A 27,907-nucleotide genomic window follows, 5' to 3' on the forward strand; every position below is an offset into this window, starting at 1 on the left:
TGGCAGGTCTACCTATGAACACCATTCGTCCTCTGCAAATGATCCAAAATGCAGCTGCATGGCTTGTGTTCAACCTGCCAAAGTTCTTGCATACCACCCCACTGCTGCGATCGCTCCACTGGCTTCCGGTAGCTGAAAGCATCAGATTCAAAACACTGATGCACTGATGCTGGCCTACAAAGCCAATAACGGACCAGCTCCCTCTTACCACAAAGCCCTCATCACTCCTCGCACTGCAGCTCACACCCTCAGATTTACCAGCACTGCTCGACTGGTTCCACCATCTCTCAGGGTAAGAGGCAAGTTTACTACAAGACTCTTCTCTGTTCTGGCACCAAGGTGGTGGAATGAACTTCCCCTAGGGGTCCGGACAGCTGAGTCACTGGCTATTTTCAAACGGCGGTTGAAGACCTACTGATTCAGGAAACACTTCAACTTGCACTTCTTTCCCCATCTTTTGCTTTTAATTAAAAAAAAAAAAAAAACTTTGACACTTTTTCATTGTAATTTTGAGCAATGTTTTAAACTCATGGTATCTTAAGTATGTAACCTAGTGAACCAGCATTAATGTATCCAATGCTACGGATTTAAGCACTTATGTACGTCGCTCTGGATAAAGGCGTCTGCCAAATGCTGTAAATGTAAAGGTATAGACTGAATTATATATCTGTAACGTAGACACTCAGAAGAGTTTTAAACAGCTGATTATTCATTCAGAGCTTCACATTTTATTTTTTAATATAAAAAACTTACCGAGGTCCAGAGTCCCTAGACAATCTGGTCTATACCTGTAGGACAGTGGGTTCTGCGCCACCTGGGGGATATTGTGTGAAGCACAGCATGTGTATTTCAATTCTTGAAAACAAGACATCAGGAATCGCCTGAAATCGAACTATGTTTCCCGTGAAGATGTGCAAAAAGACACACATTCTTAATAGCCACATCTGTATAAACTTGGACTGCTCTTGGACAGATCCATGTGTCTCAGCTCATATGAGACAATGTGTTTAACTTTCTGAAACAGGATAATGTGCTGAAACAAACTTCCATGTGCTGACTCATATTTCCGGTTCACTGAAGTCCCTCCTGTGTAAAAACATGTAACTGCTTCGCTGCTTTTCACTGACTGCAGTAGAGTGTGTGCTGTGAAGGAACAATGTCATTGGTTGGACCTGCTGAAGGAATTCACCTCTTACTGAAGGAGAGTGGTACTGATTCTGTACAAACTGGGACATGTGGTTCAGTCTGAACTGAAGGATATGATGGAATAAGACACATCATTCATTCAGTTCAGATGTGAGTCTTCAACAAGAGGAGAAGGGGGCAGAGTCATGCTATGAAGAGACTGTGGCACTTTGGTGAAGTTTTATATCTGTGTATCTGTACATTCATCTACAATCTTTTAAATATTTCCCCTCACTTGAGTGTGAATGAGAGAGGTAGACCTACTGATTCTGAACAAACTGGTAATTGTTGTTCATGAATGATCTCGGTAAACAAACGAGGATCTGCTGACTCACTGATGTGGTTCATTCAGTTCACCACAAGAAGAGAAACTTTTTTAATGATCTGTGTGAATGAAACAATGACTTACTCGTAATATCTAAAAACACACTCACTGGTGTGGTTTAATGATATAATTTACAGAAAGAGTCACTAAATGAATCAGTGAGCGATCTGAACTGAGCTTTTCGGTGAACAGAATCCAATGACGTGAGTCACTGTGATGATTAGAAATGAGCAGCTCCAGTTTTGGACTGAGTTGGAGCTTTGGGGAAAACAGCATCATATAATACCATCTCTGTACAAGTCCAAGTTTATCAGAGCTTTTTATCTCTTAATGATCTTCTTAATGTTCTATTTTCTGTTTGATTTTTTATGTCTAATGACTTTAATATTGTGCTGCTATTATTTAACATATTTTATCATATTTAATATATATTGTATATTGTTTATACTACAATATTTTTCTATTGTAAAGCATGTTTGAAGTTTGAGTTTAAAAAGGTTCTATGAAAATAAAGTTATTCCATCCATCCATTTTCTACCACTTATCCGGGCCGGGTCGCGAGGGCAACAGTCTAAGCAGGGATGCCCAGACTTCCCTCTCCCCAGACACTTCCTCCAGCTCTTCCGGGGGAATACCGAGGCGTTCCCAGGTCAGCCGAGAGACATAGTCCCTCCAGTGTGTCCTAGGTCTTCCCCGGGGCCTCCTCCCGGTTGGACATGCCCGGAACACCTCCCCAGGGAGGCGTCCAGGAGGCATCCGAAACAGATACCCGAGCCACCTCAGCTGACCCCTCTTAATGTGGAGGAGCAGCGGCTCTACTCTGAGCTCCTCCCGAGTGACTGAGCTCCTCACCCTATCTCTAAGGGTGCGCCCAGCCATCCTGCGGAGGAAACTCATTTCGGCCGCCTGTATCCGGGATCTTGTCCTTTCGGTCATGACCCAAAGCTCATGGCCATAGGTGAGGGTAGGAACGTAGATCGACTGGTAAATAGAGAGCTTCGCCTTGCGGCTCAGCTCCTTCTTCACCACAACAGATCGGTATATCGACCGCATCACTGCAGAAGATACACCGATCCGCCTGTCGATCTCCCGCTCCATCCTTCCCTCACTCGTGAACAGGACCCCAAGATACTTAAACTCCTCCACTTGAGGCAGGAACTCTCTACCAACCTGAAGAGGGCAAGCCACCCTTTTCCAGCAGAGAACCATGGCCTCGGACTTGGAGGTGCTGGTTCTCATCCCCGCCGCTTCACACTCGGCTGCAAACCGTCCCAGTGCATGCTGAAGGTCCTGATTTGAAGAAGCCAACAGGACAACATCATCTGCAAAAAGCAGAGACGAAATCCTGTGGTCCCCAAACCTGACTCCCTCCGGCCCCCGACTGCGCCTAGAAATCCTGTCCATATAAATAATGAACAGGACCGGTGACAAAGGGCAGCCCTGCCGGAGTCCAACATGCACCGGGAACAAGTCTGACTTACACCCGGCAATGCGAACCAAACTCCTGCTCCGGTCATATAGGGACCGGACAGCCCTTAACAGAGGGCCCCGGACCCCATACTCCCTGAGCACCCCCCACAGGTCATCACGAGGGACACAGTCAAATGCCTTCTCCAGATCCACAAAACACATGTGGACTGGTTGGGCAAACTCCCATGAACCCTCCAGCAACCTGGTGAGGGTATAGAGATGGTCCAGTGTTCCACGACCAGGACGAAACCCGCATTGTTCCTCCTGAATCCAAGGTTCGACTATCGGCCGAATTCTCCTCTCCAGTACCCTGGCATAGACTTTTCCGGGCAGGCTGAGGAGTGTGATCCCCCTATAGTTGGAACACACCCTCTGGTCCCCCTTCTTAAACAGAGGGACCACCACCCCAGTCTGCCAGTCCAGAGGCACTGTCCCCAAACGCCACGCGATGGTGCAGAGGCGTGTCAGCCAAGACAGCCCCACAACATCCAGAGACTTAAGGTACTCAGGGCGGATCTCATCCACCCCCGGTGCCTTGCCACTGAGGAGCTTCTCAACTACCTCAGTGACCTCAGCTTGGGGGATCGACGAGTCCACAACCGAGCCCTCCGCCTCTGCTTCCTCAATGGAAGACATGTTGGTGGGGTTGAGGAGATCCTCGAAGTACTCCTTCCACCGTCCGAGGATGTCACCAGTCGAAGTCAGCAGATTCCCACTCCCACTGTAAACAGTGTGAGCAGGGCACTGCTTCCCCCTCCTGAGACGCCGGACGGTTTGCCAGAATTTCTTCGAGGCCAACCGTGCCATGTGTACTGATGGACACCCTTATGCTTGAACATGGTGTTTGTTATGGACAAACTGTGACTAGCACAGAAGTCCAATAACAGAACACCACTCGGGTTCAGTTCGGGGGGGCCGTTCCTCCCAATCACGCCCCTCCAGGTGTCACTGTTGCTGCCCTGTTGTGTAGGTGTATGTGTATGTGTATGTGTATGTGTATGTGTGTGTGTGTGTGTGTGTGTGTGTGTGTGTGTGTGTGTACCTCAGTATCTCCAGACAATGGAGGTGGAGAACATGGTCCACTCCGACTCAATGTCTCCAACCTCCCTCGGGATCTGGTTGAAGCTCTGCCGGAGGTGAGAGTTGAAGATCTCTCTGACAGGAGACTCTGCCAAACGTTCCCAGCGGACCCTCACAGTACGTTTGGGTCTGCCAAGTCTGTCCAACTTCCTCCCCTGCCATCGGACCCAACTAACCAGCAGGTGGTGATCAGTTGACAGCTCTGCCCCTCTCTTTACCCGAGTGTCCAAGACATACAGTTAAATGTTGTGTTACAGTTTATATTGTGATAACACAATATTGTGATTACATCATTAAACCTGTTATTAATGTTAGATTAGACTGTGATATCAGTGCATTTAATGGTGAATAACTGCTGAACTCCCAACTGCCATTTACCCAGATGCCTACACACACATACACACACACACACACACACACACACACAGACAATGACTGTCATTGCCAATGCAGATTAACAAACCGTGCTAACACTCTGAATTAGCATCTCAATTGAGCAGCAGGATGGAGTTGCTACTGCACTATCGCTGTACTCTATTGTTCCAGTGTGAGGAAGTGTGCTGATAATTGTGTGTGTTTGTGTGTGTGTTAGAGAACGTTGGTGATTATAAAACATCATTCACCTCCCTGTTACCTCAAATAAAGTTGTTTAAATATTTGTTTTAATCAGCACATAATCATTAATCGGTCAATTAAATAACATTTTTAAATTATGTAATAAACATTTTGTGTGTGTGTGTGCGTGTGCGTGTGTGTGTGTGTGTGTGCGTGAGAGAGAGAGAGAGAATATTTTAGTCTGCTTGTTCAGCATAATGAACTCTGGACAGGACAAGAATATTCACACACACGGCAGTTGGTGCATTTGTGTGTGTGTGTGTGTGTGTGTGTGTGTGTGTGTGTGTGTGTGTGTGTGTGGTGTGTTTGTCTTTTGTTCTTGGCATTGCCATTTAGTGCTAGCACTTTGCTTTGGGCAAGTTTTAACCTGATAAAACCTCTTGAAATGTTGTTCTGTGCGCATATTAAACATCCGTCTAATATTCTATTCACGTCTGTGTGTAAGCGGAAAATACAAAAAACCTCAGATAAGTCCTGTAACACCCCTCTTCGTCCGCGATGAGTGGGGCCATGAAACTCGCGGATGAGAAAAGGAGTACAATGTCGTGGTAGACAGACACGGCCCTTGTTATCTAGAATAACATAGGAATCAGTCGCACCCTGACTAGTCCAAAATTCACGGTCAACAGGCGAAGCTGAAGCCTGCAGCGAAGGGAGATCCATGTCAGGTAGAACAGCACTGATCATGGTGTTAACAGAGACCATGGCTGGAGATAGATTTGGTGGAAGTGGGCGTGAAGCCGCAGCCTGTTTAGCCATTCGGTCAGCAAAACTGTTCCCTCGCACTTCATCGGTGTCACCAGAGGAATGCGCCCTAGTTTTAACAATGGCCACAGAACGAGGCAGATGACAGGCGGTGATTAAATCCTGCACTAACGAGGCTTGCCGTCAGCTGCAGTGAAGCCACGAGATTGCCAGATGCGGCCAAAATCATGAGCTACTCCGAAGGCATAACGAGAGTCAGTGTAAATAGTGACGTCAGCGTCCTCAGCGAGAACACAGGCACGAGTGAGAGCGAAGAGTTCAGCTGCCTGTGCAGAGGAGAAAGGGAGAGAAAAAGATTCAAGGACAGTGTTAGGTAATCGACAAACAGCATAGCCACAAAGATAACCACCATCACTAGGTTTGGAGCAAGAGCCATCTACAAAGAGGACATCACCTGTCTGTAGGGGAACAGAGGAGAGGTCAGGGCGAATGCTAGTGGCATTGACTATTTCAGTAAGGCAATCATGATCAGAGTCACCCATACAATCATCCTGTGCATTAAGAAGGCGCTGCAGGGCATGCGCTACAGTGTCAAGAGAGGATGATGGACGTACAGTTAAATGCTCAGTGGCCAATAACACGGTCTCATATCCTGAACGACGCTGGGATGACATGCGCTGTGTGTTTAAATTGCGTAGAATTTGTGTAACCTGATGTGAGGTGTGTAAGATCAAAGGATGAGATAAAACGATCTTTTCAGCATCAGTTACCATCAGAGCACAGGCGGCAACAGCACATAGACAGGCCAGCAAACCCTGAGCCACAGAGTCGAGGTTGCAAAAGGTTGCAAACCCCCCCCCCCCACCACGTTCCTGCTCCAGCATCTCAGAGGCTGTTCCTGGCTGAGTCGCAACATACAGGTGGAAAGGGAGGCTGTAGTTGGGGAGTCCCAGAGTAGGAGCTGTACACAGGGCCCGTTTCAAGGCCTCAAAAGCAGCCTGCATTTCTGAAGTCCATGAGAGAGGTGCGGATGAAGGATCAGAATGCTTCACCGCAGCACGCAGACATTTGTCATATAGAGAGCAGTCTGGGATCCAGTGGTGGCAGTATTTGATGAGGCCGAGGAAGGCCTGTAAAGCCTGTTTAGTGGCAGGCCGCTGAGTGTCCATGATAACTTGTATTCGTTCAGCAGTTAACTTCCGTGAGCCCTGAGAGAGTTCATAACCCAGGTAGCGGACAGTGTTCTGACAAAACTGGAGTTTTGACTTGGACACCTTAAAACCTTTCTCAGCCAGGTGTGTGAGTAGAGCCAGGGTTGCTGCTTGGCAGGTGTCATAATCGGCCACAGCCACCAGGAGGTCATCTGCATATTGTAAGACCACTGAGTCTGGGGGAAGGCAGAGGCTTGACAGGGTGTTCTTGACCGTGGTCGCGAAGACCGCGGGGGAATCGATGTAACCCTGTTGCAACCTGGTCCACGTATACTGCTGTCCCCTGTGTGTGAAGGCAAAGAGTGGCTGTGTGTCTTTCCCTACAGGAACACTAAAGAAAGCAGAACAAAGGTCAATCACAGAAAAGACTCTATGTGTACATGGAATAGAGGCTATAATTGAGGATACATCAGGGACAATTGGAGCAACAGGAATAACAAGCTTGTTTATTTTACTCAGATCTTGGGTGAATCTCCAAGAGCCATCTGGTTTTAGAACAGGATTGACAGGAGTATTGTATGGTCTAACATGGCATCACCACCCCCTGCTGTAAAAGAGAATGAAGAATAACGTCAATTCCAGCGGCTTTCTCATGAGACAGAGGATACTGTTTAATATACACAGGTGTAAGGTGTTTAATTCTGGCCTCATAAGGACAGGAAATGCAGCCCACGTCATCCTTGTGTTCCGCCCACAAAGAAGGAACAGACTCTAGAGCGGGAGAGAGAGCAGGGAGAGAACAGACAGCGTTACGTTATCAGCAAGCCTTACCATCCTGCTTATGTTTGCAGAAACACAGGGTACAAAAACAAGAAAACAAGAACACACTTATCACAGGTCAGCATGACCAGAGTGGGGGGGGACACATTCATTCCGACATAGAAAGAGAAATGTGGAAAGAAAATGAAATAAGCACAAACATTAATTACCATAAAGAAAATTCATTTCAGCAGTGTCTGAGTGTGTGTGTGTCTGAGTGTGTTTATCTGAGTGTGTGTGTCTGAGTGTGTGTGTTGATATGAGAGAACACACAGACAGAGTGAGTAATTAGATGTTATGTTCATTAGTATTTAATGACATGATGAGGTTTAATAGTAATATCACACTGAGAGATAAAAAGCTTTCTCAGAGTTCTGTGTCCTTAAATAAGTTCTGTTTAGAACCTTCCATCAATAGAATAGAACCTGTTATTGTTCTAAATCTAATGTAGAATCCAATAAAGATTAAATATGTTAGATATTCATATTAATTAAAGAATTAAAGATTTGTTTTTACAAAGATGCAAAAATATGTTAATTACACAACAAAGAAATAATCACGCACATCAGAGGAACGACACGAAACACACATTTAATATTAATCAGCACATGCACTCATGTATACACACACACACACACACACACACAGAGCAAATGTGTGACATATGCCGATGTCTCCACCAGGACTGCCAGCTCCCTGCTGCTCTGGACGCAGCATTTGGTCGGGTTGTGCTGTGTGTGTGTGTGTGTGTGTGTGTGTGTGTGTGTATACATGAGTGCATGTGCTGATTAATATTAAATGTGTGTTTCGTGTTGTTCCTCTGATGTGCGTCTGACATGCCTTAACCACAAATGGACGTGTGTGCTGATAATTTTGTGTGTGTGTGTGTGTGTGTGTGTGTGTGTGTGTGTGTGTGTTTGTGAGTGTGTGATTAGTGTGCCAGACCATCATTACGTGTCTACAGCTTTTGTGTGTTTGCTGATATTAAATGCTAAATGACTGCAGTCGTCTCTCTGCACACATCACTTCCTCTAAGGGAGGATCCAGTTTGTTTACTTCCTGTTACACTGACCTTTATAATGTTATAATAAACAACATTTATCAAATCACTCAACATTTCTCTAAACATTAGTAACATTAAGAGTGTTTATGTCAAAAAGGGCGGGGCTAAAGGGGGAAAGCAACCACTCAGTAGTATACGTGATCACGTGACATCATCACAATGGTCACAAAGAAATCAGGAACAAATGAGAAATAGAGTTAAAGTAATATGATGTGACAAATGTGAGATTTTGTTAAGGACTTTATTATAACTTCTCTTTTTAATACCAGTGCAGTGTTCAGGTGCAATGTTCAGGTGCAGTGTTCAGTGTTCAGGTGCAGTGTTCAGGTTCAGTGTTCAGGTGCAGTGTTCAGGTGCAGTGTTCAGGTGCAGTGTTTAGTGTTCAGTGTTCAGGTTCAGTGTTCAGGTGCAGTGTTCAGGTGGACAATCAACTGTCCTTTTTCTCTCATGTTGCTAATGTGACATGCTTATGTCAGTTTCTTGTGTAGATGTAGGATTTGGCCATTTTTTATCCACACAGGCTGCTCAGGTACTTGTTCAGCCTCTGGTACTCTCAAGACTGGACTACTGCATCACTGTCTGGTTTGGGAACTGCACCATCTCAGATCACACGACCCTGCAGCGGATAGTGAGGACAGCTGAGAATATCATTGGGGTCTTTCTTCTCTCTATCATGGACACTTACACCACACGCTGCATCCACAAAGCCAACAGTATTGTGGACCTCACACGCCCCTCACAGACACTCTTCACCCCACACACCCCTCACACACACTCTTCACCCCACACACCCCTCACACACACCCTTGTGATATACAGTATGTGTGTGTGATGTAGTGTGTGATATACATTGATGATCTGACATAAGGGAAATGAGCAATAACTGCGTTATTAATGTTTAATAAACACTATATTAACACAATTAATATCTTTGTTCATATTTGAATAGTTTTAGAACTTTAGGTTCTAGAGACAGTTGATGCGTGGTGTCGAGTGACGTCACCAGAATACCCGAATTTGCCAATACTTTTGGCAAAAAGTGGCTACTGAGGGTTTGGACAGTTCATGTCAATACTGCAGTCATTATGGGTATCGGCTGTTAGATGCCAAACTGGATTTTGTTGCTGTGTACCTGTTTTATGCAATGAAAATAAAGTTGAACGTTTGTTTAGTCAAATGGTTAAATACGTTTTTCTGGAATTTTTTATTAACACTGGTGTTTAGACCCAGGGTAAAAACTGTTGAGAAATTGCATAACTGAAGCCATATTTACTTTCCTTCATGACACCTCAATATATGCCAATCCTTTCATCTTTAGCATTTAGCATTTAGCCACTGTCTCCAGGTTTACCTGCTACACATATTAGAAAAGCATCAGTACACTGTTTACAACAAAAGATTTTACTCTCCTGATTCTGAAAATTCCCGTCAGGGGTTGAAGTGTAAAAATCTCTGTTGTCATAATTAATGTTACCAATGTGGTTCTGTAGACCAGTACCAAGTGGAGTGCTATCACCAAATTTAATAAAAGCCTGATCTCTGTTCAGATCGGTGTTACAAGACTTAATAAAGCAAGCTTTATAGGTCAATGCATTTGTAGATTTTTTTTTATAGAAAATACTCAGTATTTCTGAGTTTTCTTCAATAACATCTTCGATAACATGTAAGGCAGTCAATACATAGCCGAAAGCAAAGTAACAGCCAAGTCCACAAGTGATTGAATTTGATGTAATAACTTTGATAAAGCAAGGTTGTTTCTCTGTAATCATAAGTTGTAACTGAGCATCATATGCTTCAATTGATTTGTTTCTGTAAACAATTAGAAATAGATTTGTTTCTGTAAACAATTAGAATAGTGTAATTTTTACAGAAATTCTCCTGTAAGAAAATCAATCTGTAAATGAGACATGTTGAGAGCAAATGCTGAACTGTACCTGTATGTGTGCATACAGGACGCAGTCGGGGTTGTATACAGTAGAGTGGTTTTAAACCGCGCCCACCACCCGCTATGCTGCATGTCATTAAGCACATTAAGAACATGCATTTTTACATTTGTGTGTTTTCAATTAATGGATACTTCTTAGTTTTATCACCAGTTTTGCCTGTTTAATCACTTTTTTTTAAACCTGTCTCCACCTAAAGAAAGTGTCCCGTATTAGAGGCAAAGTGTGTTTATTGGCAAAGTGTTTGTTGATCTACAGTCGTGTGAAAAAGTGTTTGCCCCTTCCTAATTTTTTTTTTGCATGTTTGTCACACTTCAATGTTTCAGATCATCAAACAAATTTAAATATTAGTCAAAGATAACACAAGTAAACACAACATGCAGTTTTTAAATGAAGGTTTTTATTATTAAAGGAAAACAAAATCAAACCTACATGGCCCTGTGCATTAATTTTTAACATTGTTAACTAAGTATTAGAATGGTTTAGTGGGGCAGTTTAGATACCCAACTGTGTTAGATAAACATTCTGTGAAGATGTATTGGTCTATATCAGCTTTTCTGATGCTGGAAACGTGCTGGTAACGTTACATAGATGTAGTCTATGTAAGTTTAGAAATATTCTACAGTAATATCATACCTTGTTGACGTGAAATGTTCTGCACACTAATGTTGAGGATAAAAGTTTAGTGAAAGAGCGCAGTAACAGATGCAGCACGTTGTGTGGTTCACATACTGCGGTCAGATGTCGCCATCTAGTGGATGTGTGTCGCAAGGAAAAAGTCAGCGTTCTGATATATAAAGTCTAAGATATAAGTCTTAAGTCCTGAACTTCATACCATGTGACTGTGGAGGAACAGAACAAACATGGGGATGTTAGGGGTATAGAAATGCTGTAACAGAAACTAAATTACTATGAAATTCACAAGATTTATATCAATCTGGTATTTTATATGAACATGTCTGCCCCTTTAGACATTGAGAAGTAGACATTGTGTGTGTGTGTGTGGGCGTAAATTTCATTTAACAGTAGGGGGGGGGGGGCAATCAATATTAAATTTCTCATGAGAAATTTTTGAAGGGGGACACAAATAATACAGTCAAATTGTACTTATAAAGACATGTCCCCACAGTGAAAAACGTTGCTTTTATCATTATTATTGTAGCATGGAAACTGTGTTATTATGGATATTTTCAAAGTTTTTCTCAGGTTCAAATTTTCTTTTTCTCCGTCATTTTGTCTAGTCTATGACACTGCAAGGCAAGTTTATTTATACTTTAGCACATTTCATACACAATGGTAATTCAAAGTGCTTTACATAAAGAAAGTAAAACTATGATAAAAAAATAATCACAACAATAAAAACAAGTAATTAAAAAAGGTTTAAAATTTTATTTCAAATTAATTAAGACACTTAATAACAAGAGAAATTGATTATACAAAAAATACAATGGGGTCAGTTCGGACGTAGCACAGTGCTCATTTAGTAAATACACGGCTAAACAATATCCTGATAGTGGCCGTTAATGTTAACATTATGCCAAGTCGTCCCAAATAAATCAATGCGTGGGAAACGGCTTTGGCGTGTTAGTTACAGTGCACTATGGAGCTAACGTTAACTAGAGAAGTAATATTTTAATCGCTAATATAGCAGAATCATGGAAAATTACATCGGTAATCAGCATTTTGCCGCAACTAATTTATGAATGAGTCTGCATCAACTACATTAAAGAGAATCTCTTTATTTAAAGTGAATAAAATCCCCTATTTAATGGTGTTGAGCATTAATTGAGCCGCAGCCACACCTGACTCGTGTGTGCAGAGTAGGTGAGATGTACTGGGAAAGCAGGCAGTGGGTCAAACCACTGTGAGGAAGCGGAGGGGGAACTCAACTGTTTCTAAATGCAGTTTTTGCGTTTTTTTTTGTACCTACACAATTATTTAAGTATACATACATATATTTTTCACAATAGAGAGTGCGATATTTTTAAAAAATATTTGGGGGGGGGGGGATTTACGCCCATGTGTGTGTGTTTGCCTACTTTGTTAGCTGAAATTCAGATTTCACCAGCCCCTCAGGGATTAATTCTCGTAAACTGTCAGAATACTTAAGAAGCTAAAAGTAGGTGGTTTATTCTTTTGTGAACATTCCTTTGTGTCACTGTGTGTGTGTGTGTGTGTGTGTGTGTGTGTGTGTGTGTGTGTGTGTGTGTGTGTGTGTGTGTGTGTCCATGCTTGCTTGGAGAAGTCAGCAGCTCTATTTTGTTACAACTGAAAAATAAAAGATTTCAGGAGTAAAAACACAGTAAGTATATTTTTCCCTTTCAGTCACCTGACTGGACTATTTTTTTCTCCATTTTTTCTTTCTGTGGAAGGAACAGGAACAAGGACAACCACAACAAATAAAACGGGAACTAAAGACTTTTTTCTGAAGTGTTAAATAAGTGTCTCTGCCCTCCCCCCCTCTGCAGTATGAACTGTAATGAAAATCAGCAGCTCCATTTTGTGATGAGTGAAAACTAAAAGATTTGAGGAGTAAAAACACAGTGAGTATCTAAAGGTCTAATATATAAACACACTGAAGTGACACTAGATACAGAAGAGTTTTGTGGGTTTGTACTGAAGCTTTAATGTACACAGGTTGTTTTATAACTTGATAGCGTGACTATTTCCTGTAAGTGAACTCTGTGCTGATTCAGGGTTTAATTTAACACACCAATATTGGAGTGAAGTAAACGTGTGTCCTGCTGTAATCTGGAGAAGGAGACATGACCTACAACATGAGTGTGTCTGGAAAACAGGACATAAAGAAAGACGAGAGGTGACTTACTTTTACATTCACCAGCAATAAATACAGGCCGTCTCATGGGAACACATCTGTATCTCTAAACACTCACTGGTTTGCTTTAAGTGTTTAATAGCAGTGAATATAATAGCTTTAAGGTGTTTAATAGCAGTGAAATTAATAGCATCACTGATCTAAATACTTTCTACGGCCGCTTTGAAAGCAATCTAAGCAGCGCGAGTCTGCCGATCATCGCGTCAGGTAGCAGCAGTCAGAGCAGCGATAATCATGTGATCACTGTGTCGGAGTATGAGGTTCGGAGGGCTCTAAAGCGAGTGAACGTCAGGAAAGCAGCCGGACCTGATGGGATTTCTGGCCGTATTCTGCGGTCCTGTGCTGATCAGCTCGCTGGTTTGTTAACATTCATTTTTAATGAGTCTCTTGCTACTGTACATCAGTGGTTCCCACCGCCTTCAAAAAATCTGTCATCATCCCAGTGCCTAAGAACAATAATCCCTCTTGTCTGAATGACTATCGTCCAGTTGCCCTCACATCCATAGTCAGGAAGGTCTTCGAGGGACCGGATACTTTGGACCCTCTTCAGTTTGCTTATCGCCCCAACAGATCCACTGATGATGCCATCTCACACACATTGACAGCAATAATAGGAACAATGTAAGGCTGCTATTTATCGAGCTGGCTTCTAAACTCATGGACCTCGGCCTGAATTCTTCACTCTGCAACTGAATTCTTGATTTCCTCACCGGCAGACCTTAGGTGGTGAAAGTAGGCCAGCAAAAACAGAGCTGTTAATCATCAAGGACTCAATACACCCCAATAACCATCTTTTCACTTTGCTGCCATCTGGTAAGCACTTCCGTAGCCTGATGGAAAAAAACCGAGAGACTTAGGAGGAGTTTCTTTGCCCAGGCCATCAGGCTCCTAAACTCAAAAACCAGACTCACATTTCACTGCTGGTTATATATGCCCTATATAATTGTGTATGTGACAAATAAGAATCTTGAATCTGATCTCGGAATAGTTTAGACCAGGGGTCAGCAACCTTAAACACTCAAAGAGCCATTTGGACCCGTTTCCCACAGAAAAAAAAGACAGGGAGCCACAAAACCCATTTGACATCCAAAATGAAGTGAACACTGCATATATCGTTTTTTACCTTTATGGAAAGTATAGAAAAAAAAACTGTAGTGTGTTGCATTTATGAAATCAATGAACTGCTACCGAGCAAACAAAATTTTATTTCTGCAGGCAAACAAAAATATTTTGAACAGTTTGAACTAACCTTAAGTAAAAATATGCTGGGTTGAAGGTTACTTTCAAATAAAATGTTCAATGTCTAATTGAGTCCTCTTCAGCTCTCAATTTTTGAAGACAGGCAAGCGTGACATCTCCAACCCCCCCGCAACCCCAATGTTTTTCATTGGTTGTTGGGTTAAATCTTTCCCAGATATTGCTATTTTCTGATTGGCTATTGTGTAGCCTCTTTTTTGATTGGCTTCAGAGGAGATGCGCTTGATTCCTGCGCGGTTCCAGACAGCAGTGCGGACTGATACATTTTGGGCGCTGCAGCTTATTAAATATATGATAAATAGTCAAAAAAATTTCTGCATGAGAAATACGATGTGTGGCGGGAGAGCGTGATAAAAGACCGAAATGCGTGACCATCACTCTCAATGCGTGACACCTGACAGCCTGCATGACATCAAAATTTTAACTTGCCGGCTGCAGCAAACCAAAAATGTGTCTGCTTCTGTGTGTCGGATTTCACAAGTCGGCAGTTATGACGCATATTTTGAGCGACAAAATAAATGAAACATGGTTTATTTTAATGTTACAAGAGCATCATAATCTTAGAATTTAGAATTACCTTTTTTTTTTAACTAACTAACTATCTAAAGTAAAATAAATTTAAATGAAATTTTTATTTTCCAAATCTACAGGGAGCCGCAGCAGAGGGATGAAAGAGCCACTTGCGGCTCCGGAGCCGCGGGTTGCCGACCCCTGGGTTAGACAAATCATTCACTGAGAGAAGAGTAAAAAGGACTGTGTAATGTGTAGCATAAGAGCAGCATAGCTTTAAGTCAGTGAACTCTACAGGTTTTAAGACCCAGCTGAGTCAGTTAGCTGTGATTGGGACTCCTGATATCAGTGTAATTCCTCACTTATGAGGCCTGTCTCATTTTTGAATAAGTGTACAGACTGGATCTGACTAAAAAGATGGAATTATTGCTGTTAATGATGAACACAATGTTTAACAGTGCTAATAATTATTTCTGATATTTCTGTTGTAATTCTAGAATGATGGAGGGAAAGAGATCAGACTCACCAGAACCCAGCTGTGTATCCATGAAGAGTGACGATTCAATGGATCATCCAATTGCCTTCAGAGACAGAGACAGTTCTACTGATGTGAGGTCAGTATAGTGAGGTGTTTTACAGCAGTGTTCCACCCGATCAAACTCACTCGTCTCATTATGAAGCCCTTCATGAGCTTTATCAGGTGTTGAAGCAGTAAAACACTAATCTGTGCAGTGCTGCAGCTCTCGGACTGGCAGTGAGGAAAAGTGCTTTAAGAGTTCAGTTCAGTCTGCAGTCCCTGAGCTGGAGGGTTTGTGGTGCTACAGAAGAACATTTACACCTGGGACATTAATGACAATATAAAGATTTTATTCATTTATTCAAACATTTGTCTCTAAACATTTTGGTGTCAGTTAGGAAATCCTGAAATCAGTGTATTGTGTTAAGAAGATAGTGTTAAATATCTGTGTCTGTATTTATTAGTGTGTGATTTGTGCAGCTATGAATACATATAGTCCATGTTACATGATGGGTTTTGTTTGTTCACAGACCACAAAAGAAGAAATCAAACAGCAGCAGAAATCATCTGGACTCCATATTCAAGGTGTGTGTGTTGTTTTTAAAGTGTGTAATGTGTGTGTTGTGATCCCTTGTAATGTCTTGATGTGCAGCAGCATTAAGGGTAATCAGTTGTATGAGCAATCAAAATTTCAGTTTTAAGTTTTAACTGTAATAATAAAAAGAGACTTTACTTAATTTTATAATATAAAAGCATCTCTTACTGTGTAACATGATAATATTTACATCTGTTCCTGTGTGTTTCTAACCAGGAGCTGGAACACAAAGTCATCACTCTGATAAAGAATGAGCTGAAGAGGTATAGGAAGCTCCTGAGTCCAGATTACCCAGCATGCACTGAGAGGGAGGTGGAGGATGAGGAGGATCTTCACAGTGTCAGAGAGGGAGCGCTGAAGATCACACTGCACGTCCTGAAGAACATGAACCACACAGATCTCGCTAACACACTGCACAACAGTAAGAGCTCTGAGTCATGACTTTATTCCATCAGGTTCACTTTAGAGAGAGGAAATAGTTTTAAATTTTAGTATCATGTACTAAAATGTATTTGCTGCTTTTCTGTTTTGTTCGTGGTCCAGCTTTTGGTTACTTTGTACAATGGTCCTGTTCCTTCAATAATATTTAGTACATCAATCAGCAGTGCAGCTGATTTCAAAGATTTTGCATTATAACTATTTATTACTAAACTAGATATTACTTTGTTTATTAGAACTCGCCTCTGTGTATCAGACAAAGTTGAAGTCCAAGCTGAGAGAGAAGTTTAAAAGAATTAATGAAGGAATCTCACAGTGTGGAAGCTCAGCACTTCTGAATGAGATCTACACAGAGCTCTACATCACAGAGGGTTGGAGTGGAGACGTCAATAATGAACATGAGGTGAGACAGATTGAGACAGCGTCCAGGAGACCAGCAACACAGGAGAAACCCATCAAATGTAATGATCTCTTTAAAGACAAGTCCATCAGAACTGTGCTGAGTAAAGGAGTTGCTGGAATTGGAAAAACAGTCTCTGTGCAGAAGTTCATTCTGGACTGGGCTGAAGGAAAAGCAAATCAGGACATCACCTTCATGTTTCCACTTCCATTTAGAGAGCTGAATCTGATGAAACAGAAAAATCTCAGTCTGATGTATGTTCTTCATCACTTTTTCCCTGACATAAGAAAACTAGAATTATTAGACTGTGACTCCTACAAAGTTTTGTTCATCTTTGATGGTCTGGACGAGTGTCGACTTCCTCTAAATTTCCAGAAGAATGAGATATTGTGTGATGTGACAGAGTCAGCCTCAGTGGATGTGCTTCTGACAAACCTCATCAAGGGGAATCTGCTTCCCTCTGCTCTCCTCTGGATAACCACAAGACCAGGAGCAGCCAATCAGATCCCCCCTGAGTATGTAGACCAGGTAACAGAGGTACGAGGCTTCAGTGATCCTCAGAAAGAAGAGTACTTCAGGAAGAGGATCAGTGATCAGAGCCTGGCCAATAAAATCATCACTCACTTGAAGTCTTCAAGAAGCCTCTACATCATGTGCCACATCCCAGTCTTCTGCTGGATCTCAGCCACTGTTCTAGAGGGAATGTTGGGTGAAGCAGAGGGTGGAGAGATCCCCAAGACTCTGACTCAAATGTTCACACACTTCCTGATCTTTCAGATCAAACACAAGTATCAAAAGTACCATCAGAACTGTGACCCTGATCCTCAGCAGACCAGAGAGAGTATCATGGCACTGGGAAAACTGGCTTTCCATCAACTGGAGAAAGGAAACCTGATCTTCTATGAGGAAGACCTGAGAGAAAGTGGCATTGATGTCAGAGAAGTGTCAGTGTACTCGGGAGTATGTACCCAGATCTTCAGAGAGGAGTTTGGGCTTCACCTGGAGAAGGTGTTCAGCTTTGTACATCTCAGTGTTCAGGAGTTTCTGGCTGCTTTATACATGTTTCTCTCCTTCATCAGAAGAAATGTAACAGAACATCAAACCTCTGATCTGTCTGATCTTTTCAGGAAGTCAAACATGTCTGATCTCCTCAGGAGTTTAGTGGACAAGGCCTTACAGAGTGAGAATGGACACCTGGATCTTTTCCTGCGCTTCTTTCTGGGTCTCTCACTGGAGTCCAATCAGACTCTCTTACGAGGCTTAATGCCACAGACAGGAAGCAGATCTCACAGCAAACAGGAAACAGTGGAGTACATCAAGAAGAAGATCAGGGAGAATCCATCTCCCGAGAAATCCATCAATCTGTTCCACTGTCTGAATGAACTGAATGATGATTCACTAGTGCAGGAAGTACAAACTTACCTGAACAGAGGAGGTGTCTGGCGTCTCAGTGGAACCAGTCTCTCTCCTGCTCAGTGGTCAGCTCTGGTGTTTGTGTTACTGAACTCAGAACAGGACCTGGATGTGTTTGATTTGAGTAAATATGATCGATCAGATGCATGTCTTCTGAGGATGCTGCCAGTGGTCAAAGCCTCCAGAAAAGCTTCGTGAGTATTTTTATTTATAACTGCATTACTGCATGGTTTATTATTTTAATGTAACACTGAACTGCACTGTTTGGATTAATGTTTGTTAATAGTTACTCTAATCATCTTCACACAAACCTCTGGTACTTTTACAGAAGATTGTTTCACTTTTTACACTAACATGTTATATCTGAACTGAGGGCTGGGCCACATGGACAAAATCTTTTATATATGAATCATTAGAACTTAAGTGTTCTCTAAAATGTATATCTAGACAAAATAAATGCATGCATTTAAGAGACGAAATATGTTAGTCAACAACCTTTTTTTCATGACTAAGACGAGAGGATGACGAGACTCCATCACTGTCCAAAAACGCTAAGACTAAATTAACATGCATTATTGTTGACGAAAAAAGACGAGACGAAAATGTTTTGTATAAAATAAAAACTAAGATAAAATCTCTCTTCATTTTCATCTACAATTGTATCTGCTTTTTCATCAGCTGTTACACCTTTAAAATATTCAGAACGCCTGTGGCTACAACACGAAACTGCTGAACAATTGCATTGCTTCCGCTAAAGAAAATAGCACGCTCCGTGTCCACAGTTAGAATCCTTTGTGTCCATGGCAACGCTCTGTTTTTCATGGCAATGGTGTTTTATAGTTAGCAGCGGTCTGTTATCAAGAAATAAAATAGTGTGTGCGTAGAAAGAATTCGTCCACACGCCGCTCAAAAAAAAAAAAAAAAATCCTCAGTACAAGTCCACCGTCTAGGCGGCTTTTTGTGTTAAATGATATTTCCTGTCGCTGCGCAGGCGCTTTTATTGTACATGACAGCTTACAGTATGTCCCGATGACCGGTCTTTGCATTACGATTAAAAGCAGTATCAATAAAGTAAAACATGTGATGTGCATCAAGTTCGAGTGTATGCACTGTTTAAACGAGTGTTCTCAACTTCTCACTGATACTTTTGTGATTCGCGGAGTTTTGACAAGTTTTATAGCCTTGATATTGTTTCTTATTCAAAAGTGGTGACAGAAAAAACTCTTTACCCCCAACCTGAAACCTCTTCCCCTGTCACAATCATTTCATAATCAAAATTAATAATTAGGCTTAAAAGCAAATGTATATGTAAGGGAATCAAGTTTAATAATTACATGTAATATTGCTCCAAATATCATCAATAATGGTGTGTGCAATACCATGTATAACTTGCATTAAGTTGGTAATTTACTGGTTATTTTAAAAAAGACTAACATTTTTTAACTAAAACTAGACTAAAATTGAAAGTCTTTTAGTCGACTAAAACTTGACTAAGATACCTTGAGTGTTCTTTTGACTAAAACTAGACTAAAACAAAAAAGATATGTGAATGACTAAATATGACTAAAACTTGCATGGATATTTGCCCCAAGACTAAGACTAAGACTAAATTAAAAATAGGTGACGAAATTAACACTACTTACCTGGCTGTTGCAACCGATTGTTTACTGGTCCCACCGTGTACGGGCCCTGACACTTTGCCAGGAACTTACGTGTTAGGAACGGGAACATCACTTGGTCCTCAGGGCAAAGTTCCCTAGCCTGGGCAGGCCGATTGTACGTCCTTTGTTGTGCACGCTGGGCTTCCTCTAGGTGTTCCTTTATGATGGTCCCGGCTTGCATGTCCTGGACAAAGTCGATGATGGAGCGGAAGGGGGAGGGTTGCTCCATCTATGTCCAGCATGCCCAGGGGCTCAAAAGGGGTGAAGCCTGTGGATGCCTGGGGCGTTTCCCGGACAGCAAAGAGGACATAGGGAAGGAGGAGGTCCCAATTCCATCCTTCCTAGTCTACCACCTTTCGTAGCATCTGCTTTAAGGTTTGGTTAAAATGTTACACCAAACCATCTGTCTGGGGTGGTAGACGGAGGTCCTCAGGTGTTTGACCTGCAACAGCCGACACAGATCCATCATTAATTTGGACATAAATGACGTACCTTGGTCGCTGAGGATGTCCTTGGGGATCCTGACTCTGCTGAAGAGCAGGAGTAGCTCTCTGGCCACACTCTGTGAGGTGGCCTTCCGGAGTGGGACCACCTCGGGTTAGAGGGTGGCATAGTCTACCATAACTAAGATGTATTCATGGCCCCAGGCAGACTTGGGTAGCAGTCTGATGAGGTCCATGCCAGGCCTTTCAAATGGGACGCCGATAATAGGAAAGGGAATAAGAGAAAAAAACCCAGGACCTCGGCATTCATGCTTGGCCATGTAAATTGATCCTGCAGCTTTTCTAACATATTATTGGGTCCCAGATGGCCCACCAAGGGGTGAGTGTGGGCTAAGTGGAGCAGGAGCGGAGTACGCTGGCGTGGCACCACCAGGAGGTCACACGGTTCTCCTCTCCTGTCTGTGTGGAAGTATGATCGGGGGAGCAGCCGGGTGGGATCGGTGTGTACTCATGGGCTCAGGAACTCTTTGGGGCTCCTTGGCGGTGAGTCGACCACTCTGCAACCACCTTCTGGTGATACGCAGCAGTTCATCCATCTGTGGACGGGGGTTGCTGGTCGGATCATACCGCCATCTATGGAAATCTCCTGCTGCAGTCACGGGGGATTTTCGCGCTTTCTGGATCCAGCGCATAGTACGCTAGTTGAGCGTCTCCACTGAGCAACGGGGCTAGGGCGTTGGCCCAATCCTGCTTAGGCCAGCCCTCCCGGTCCGCGGTGTGCTCGAAGGTGTCCAGGAACGCCCCCACGTCGTCTTTGGCACTAAGCTCCGTGAGCCTGCTCTGAGCGCCATGGCCAGGATCAGGGAGGGGAATTGATGCGAGCCGAAGCTCCATTAATTCTTCTGTGGCCCTCTTGACACTCTTGGCCAGCTCCTGGGTCACTTCGTGCTGACGGAGGCTAGCCTGCATAAGATGCTGTAGCACCTGCCCCACAGAGGGCTCTGAAGCTGCTTTCGTGTCCGCTACCCACATTCTCCACCAGTGTAGGGCTCTTAGAGAGATGGGACAAGGAAGATAGAGGCACAGAGATGGGATTAACGTAACAGTGGGGTGGTATTTATTTTCTTTGGTACTTAGAAGTGCAGAAAAGGGTCAGGTAAGAAATATATAAACTGTTCCTTCTTTAAGGGGCTGTAGGGGGCGTTTAGGCAGCAGTCCAAGCTCCAAACCCAGGCAGCAGGAGGAGGATGGCGGTGAAAAGTGCAGCAGTCCTCTCTTTGAGCTTAGCGTAGGCTCAGCCAGCAATCGGTCCGGGATCAGCTGGATGTGTCTGAAAAAAAAAAAGCATCAGAGAGAAAACGCGCATTAGTTTTGTTAGGCACGCCCTATTTCCAGCTGCTGAGCCTCACTTCTTGCTGTGCTTTACTCCTGGAGGGTGAATGATCAGCGGCGCTCCTGATTGGCCCGTGATTTTCGGCGGGAGTTTCAGTCGCTCCGCCTTTCTTTCATTCCCCGTGGCGCTGGCCATGGTGCCAAAGTTCAGGAGCTCGCGCTTAGCGCTGCTGGCCAAGGTGCTGAACCATCACCTTTTGCACTTTCCTGCTTCTTGGCTGCCGATGCAATGGGCGAAGAGCAGGGCCGGTTCTAGACAGGAACATATGGGGGCAGTCAGAAATGTGAAAGGGGCATCATGTGTACACATCATGTTTGAGCACTCTTTTTTTCCCTGTGCTTAGAACTACAGTGTGGGGCGGGGCTTTACGTAGGGGTCTGTCAGACAACAGTAATTTGTCTTCAGTCTGTAAAATTCAGCGGATGTGGACTCATCGCTGTGCTTGGTGAAACTGAAAAAACGCTTTCCACTCCGTGACTGTGCTGAAATCCGACACGACACTACGTTAGGCTACGTCTTGACTCATTTGCATACGGATGGTGATTGGATGTTTACCAAGGGCTCAGGGGAAGTGTGTGTGTGTGTGTGTGTGTGTGTGTGTGTGTGTGTGTGTGTGTGTGTGTGTGTGTGTGTGTGTCTGTGTGTGTGTGTGTGTGTGTGTGTGCGCTGCAGCCTGTGAATGAATACACACAACGGAGGGACAGAGACTAAATCTAAATACGGAAATCTAATACCGTATTCTGTGTAGTGTCCCTTTTTCAGCGTTTTTTCCGCTACCGCAGATCATTTTATCAACTTGTAATATATTCATTTTGTGAGTATATTAACATGTGCTTTCTCAACATTTCAAAATTTTGATTTGAGGGGGCAAGACATTTATTTGCCCCCTCTTGCCCCTGCGTAGAGCCGGCCCTGGCGAAGAGTGTTTTTTCTCCCTGCATTTGCGGCGCATGTGCTGCCGTCACAGTATAGACAGTGTCTTAGATTTACCAAATGAATATATCTATATGTTGAGCCATCTAAAGCTAATACTTGTGTATATACAGTGTAACTCTTTTAAAGGTAAGAAGTTTGACTTTGTTTATTTCTGATGCAAACCCCACGTTCACTTCTCAGTTGTAGAGGCATGAAAGACATGATCCCATTTACTCTGTCGAGAAAAAAGGGTTCACTAAGTTGTGTTGAAATAGTAACAGCGATATCTGTCATAATCAGTACAATGTTCTTTTTAATATCCTTTATTTACATTGATTATGATAGATTTTTACACATCTATATTCTCTAAAAAATGTAAATTATAATCAAGAATCATTTTAGTGTCAGGACTCAGCCCAGACTTTGGCCACGTGCATCTGTTTATGCTTTTCGTCACGAGTCTGCCCCGCCTTCGTCTGCTCCTTCCTGTCTACACACCTGTTTCCTATTGTGATTACCCTGTGTATTTAACTGTGTGAATCTACTGTTGTCTTGTCCTGTCTCTAGTCCGTGTCATCTTTAGGGTTTCCGCTGTTATTAAACCCTGTTTATTTTGCTATCCTGCGTTTGGGTCCGTTTTTTTCCCCGCGTCATGACAATTCCGCCACACCTGGACCCAGCAGGATAGCCGCAGCTTGGACCGGCTGATTGGGAGTATTTTTTCTTTATTTTTCCCTTTGGACTTGCAGGTTTGGTGACATCGGACGCCGTTCAGCATCCGGTTTCTCCGCAGGGGGCGCCGCCTCACTTCCTGGTTGCGGGCCATGTCGCCAGCCCTAGTTTTGTTTTGTTTTCTCGGTGTCCTGTGACATCGACCCGCATTTTTCCGGTGGGGGACGTCGCTTCACATTTGGTTTCCGTGGAGGACTACTTCCTGTCCGTGGGGGGTGTTGCAGTCCCGTATTTTGTTCCTATGGATTTTCCATTCTGTGGAGGATTTTTTTATTTTTTATTTTTCTGGCCACGTGCATCTGTTTACTTTTCTCGTCAGGTGTCTGCCTGGCCTTCGTCTGCTCCTCCTTGTCTACAGACCTGTTTCCTATTGTGATTACCCTGTGTATTTAACTTTGCTGCGTTGCCTTGTGCAGCTCGGAATCTACTGTTGTCTTTTCCTGTCTCTAGTCCATGTCATGTTTATTGTTTCCGCTGTTATTAAACCCTGTTTATTTTGCTATCCTGCAATTGGGTCCATTTTTATTCCCGTGTCATGACAATTAGGTTCAAAAGATCAAATTATCTCTTTAATTCAAATCTGTTTGGACGTATGTGAACACTCCACCTCTACTCAGGTCCACACCAACCACCTGAACCAGTGTGTGTTTGTAGGCTGCTCGGTCTCACATGTGTGTGTTATGTACATGACCTAATGGACTTATAATAAATAGTAGCTGAGAGATTGTGGAGTGCAGAAAGACGTCCCTGCTCCTGTAAATGTGCTGATGTGGTGTCCTGTCCTCTGATTTGTGTGTGTGTGACACAAATGCACTACTTTAGCTGGATTATGACTGCATTTGTGTGTTTGAGATCAGTGTTCTGATATTTCATCATTTCTCTTCCAGTCTGTTTGGGTGTAATCTGACAAAGGAAAGCTGTAGAGCTCTGTCCTCAGTTCTCAGCTCAAACTCCTCCAGTCTGAGAGAACTGAACCTGGGTTTCAATAAACTGCAGGATTCAGGAGTGAAGCTGCTCTCTGATGGACTGAAGAATCCACAATGTACACTGGAGATACTGAGGTACACACACACACAGACACACACAAACTTTAATCTTTATATCTTAATGAATTTTACATAATAATTATTATGTAATCTTTATATCTTAATAAATTTTACATAATAATTATAATCATCATAACTTTATTTTTATAAAATCTTTTTAAACTCAAACTTCAAACATGCTTTACAATAGAAAAATATTGTAGTATAAACAATATACAATATATATTAAATATGATAAAATATGTTAAATAACAGCAGCACAATATTAAAGTCATTAGACATGAAAAATCAAACAGAAAATAGAACATTAAGAAGATCATTAAGAGATAAAAAGCTCTGATAAACTTGGACTTGTACAGAGATGGTATTATATGATGTTGTTTTCCCCAAAGCTCCAACTCAGTCCAGTACTGGAGCTGCTCATTTCTAATCATCACAGTGACTCACGTCATTTGATTCTGTTCACCAAAAAGCTCAGTTCAGATTCGTTCACTGATTCATTTAGTGACTCTTTCTGTAAATTATATCATTAAACCACACCAGTGAGTGTGTTTTTAGATATTATGAGTAAGTCATTGTTTCATTCAAACAGATCATCAAAAAAGTTTCTCTTCTTGTGGTGAACTGAATGAACCACATCACTGGGTCAGCAGATCGTCGTTCGTTTACCGAGATCATTCATGAACAACAATTACCAGTTTGTTCAGAATCAGTAGGTCTACCTCTCTCATTCACACTCAAGTAAGGGGAAATATTTTAAAGATTGTAGATGAATGTACAGATACACAGATATAAAACTTCACCAAAGTGCCACAGTCTCTTCATAGCATGACTCCGCCCCCTTCTCCTCTTGTTGAAGACTCACATCTGAACTGAATGAATGATGTGTTTTGTTCCATCATATCCTTCAGTTCAGACTGAACCACATGTCCCAGTTTGTTCAGAATCAGTACCGCTCTCCTTCAGTAAGAGGTGGATTCCTTCAGCAGGTCCAACCAATGACATTATTCCTTCACAGCACACACTCTACTGCAGTCAGTGAAAAGCAGCGAAGCAGTTACATGTTTTTACACAGGAGGGACTTCAGTGAACCGGAAATATGAGTCAGCACATGGAAGTTTGTTTCAGCACATTATCCTGTTTCAGAAAGTTAAACACATTGTCTCATATGAGCTGAGACACATGGATCTGTCCAAGAGCAGTCCAAGTTTATACAGATGTGGCTATTAAGAATGTGTGTCTTTTTGCACATCTTCACGGGAAACATAGTTCGATTTCAGGCGATTCCTGATGTCTTGTTTTCAAGAATTGAAATACACATGCTGTGCTTCACACAATATCCCCCAGGTGGCGCAGAACCCACTGTCCTACAGGTATAGACCAGATTGTCTAGGGACTCTGGACCTCGGTAAGTTTTTTATATTAAAAAATAAAATTTGAAGCTCTGAATGAATAATCAGCTGCTTAAAACTCTTTACAGATATATGTCAGTCTATACATTTACATTTACAGCATTTAGCAGAAGCCCTTATCCAGAGTGACATAAGTGCTTAAATCTCTAGCATGGATACATTAATGCTGGTTCACTAGGTTACATACTTACGATACCATGAGTTTAAAACATTGTTCAAAGTTACAATGAAAAAGTGTCAATTTTTTATTTTTATTTTTTTAATTTTTAATCCTATGCAAAGGATAGGGAAAGAAGTGCTAGTAGAAGTGTTTCCTGAATAAGTAGGTCTTCAACCGCCGTTTCAAAATAGCCAGTGACTCAGCTGTCCGGACCTCTAGGGGAAGTTCATTCCACCACTTTGGTGCCAGAACAGATAAGAGTCTTGTAGTATACTTGCCTCTTACCCTGAGAGATGGTGGAACTAGCCGAGCAGTGCTGGTAGATCCGAGGGTGTGAGGTGCAGTGTGAGGAGTGATGAGGGCTTTGAGGTAAGAGGGAGCTGGTCTGTTTTTGGCTTTGTAGGCCAGCATCAGCATTTTGAATCTGATGTGTGCAACTACCGGAAGCCAGTGGAGGGATCGCGGCAGTGGGGTGGTATGCAAGAACTTTGGCAGGTTGAACACAAGCCGTGCAGCTGCATTTTGGATCATTTGCAGAAGACGAATGGTGTTCATAGGTAGACCTGCCAGCAGTGTGTTGCAGTAATCAAGTCTTGAAACTAGACTAAATGAGACTAAACAACTACTAAGAGTCCGTCAATAGAAAACATATTGAAGTCAGGTTTACATACTCTCTCTCTCTGGCCTTTGTTACACTAGTCACCCAGCATTTCAACAGTTTTTGTTTTTGGGAAATTATTTTGTATGACTAAGAGCTTCACGTTTTATTATTTAATAAGAAAAATTACAGAAGTCTGGATCTCTGTGTCCTCAAATAGGATATCAAATGAGTAAAACATATATGGACTATTTAAACCCCATTTGTGAAAGTTTCAAATATATAAATATTGTAACAGTGACTACAGTATATATATATATATATATATATATATATATATATATATATATATATATATATATATATATATATATATATATGTATATGTAATGGTCATAGTTTTAGATGTAGAGAATAACGTGTCTGCTCAGGAGGTCAAAAAGATTTAAATTCGACTAAAGTATATACTCTGAAAGTCGAAAGAATTAAAGAAACCAAGCATATTAATGGCTTCAGTATACGTGACAGAGAATTACACACGACTGAACTCTATTGGTCATGTGTTTCCGGCGCTAGAGAATGTGATGTTGTGAGAAATCGCAGGACCGTTTTCACCATGATGCGCATTCTTACTTGTCACATCTGTACACAGATGTTCATTCTATATTTTAATCCTGACATTAGAACCTTGTGTTCAGGTGGACACTTTATTTCTCACTGATGGAAACATCTCATTTCACTATCAGAGAAATAAATCAAACACTTCATCATTTCTCTTCCAGTCTGCATGGGTGTAATCTGACAGAGGAAAGCTGTAGAGTTCTGTCCTCGGTTCTCAGCTCAAACTCCTCCAGTCTGAGAGAACTGAACCTGACTTACAATAAACTGCAGGATTCAGGAGTGAAGCTGCTCTCTGATGGACTGAAGAATCCACACTGTACACTGGAGACACTGAGGTATACACACACACACACACACACACACACACACACACACACACACACACACACACACACATTCACTATATTAGTGATTTTAATATAATAGTGATTTAAGTTTCTCCTCCAAACATATTTTTGAGAAAAATTATGATAGAGTAAATAATCCACCTCTGTCATGTTCATTACACTTGTGACTGTGTTTGTAACACGACTGCTGATGATGTACACAAGACACACCACTGAAACTAGATAAAATATTATAGTCCTAATTAAGCTCTAATCTA

The 27,907-nt window shown here is 42.4% G+C and overlaps 2 protein-coding genes across 3 annotated transcripts; one reads left to right on the forward strand and one right to left on the reverse strand.

Moving 5' to 3' along the window:
* Positions 1-5,020: 5,020 nt before the first annotated feature.
* Positions 5,021-6,640, reverse strand: LOC125140819 (protein NYNRIN-like). 2 transcript variants are annotated; one of them, XR_007140070.1, is made up of 3 exons: positions 6,091-6,640; positions 5,835-5,963; positions 5,021-5,706 (listed from the first exon to the last, which is right to left on the reverse strand). XR_007140070.1 is itself a non-coding variant. In XM_047810757.1 (2 exons), the coding sequence occupies exons 1-2, from the start codon at positions 6,547-6,549 to the stop codon at positions 5,886-5,888; spliced, it is 537 nt and encodes a 178-aa protein (XP_047666713.1). In that variant the 5' UTR covers positions 6,550-6,640; the 3' UTR covers positions 5,022-5,885. The 2 variants fall into 2 exon arrangements, 1 of the variants encoding a protein (XP_047666713.1); XM_047810757.1 differs by having other exon boundaries at positions 5,022-5,963.
* Positions 6,641-13,118: 6,478 nt separating this feature from the next.
* On the forward strand, positions 13,119-27,633 carry LOC113659069 (NLR family CARD domain-containing protein 3-like; the record flags this gene model as incomplete). Its single annotated transcript, XM_027171633.2, has 7 exons — positions 13,119-13,174; positions 15,457-15,573; positions 16,007-16,061; positions 16,288-16,492; positions 16,746-18,516; positions 24,354-24,527; positions 27,465-27,633. Coding segments are annotated over exons 1-7 (2,544 nt in total), but the record flags the coding sequence as incomplete, so codon positions are not given.
* Positions 27,634-27,907: the final 274 nt, after the last annotated feature.

The sequence above is a fragment of the Tachysurus fulvidraco genome, chromosome 3, assembly GCF_022655615.1.
Source record: "Tachysurus fulvidraco isolate hzauxx_2018 chromosome 3, HZAU_PFXX_2.0, whole genome shotgun sequence".
Classification (NCBI taxonomy): Eukaryota; Metazoa; Chordata; class Actinopteri; order Siluriformes; family Bagridae; genus Tachysurus; species Tachysurus fulvidraco.

Coding starts and splice junctions, on each gene's coding strand:
- LOC125140819 (XM_047810757.1), bottom strand. CDS start 6,549: ATGGACACTCAGCGGCCTGCCACTAAACAGGCTTTACAGGCCTTCCTC. Junction 5,964..6,090: donor TCTTACACACCTCACATCAG/GTTACACAAATT, acceptor TTGACACTGTAG/CGCATGCCCTGCAGCGCCTT.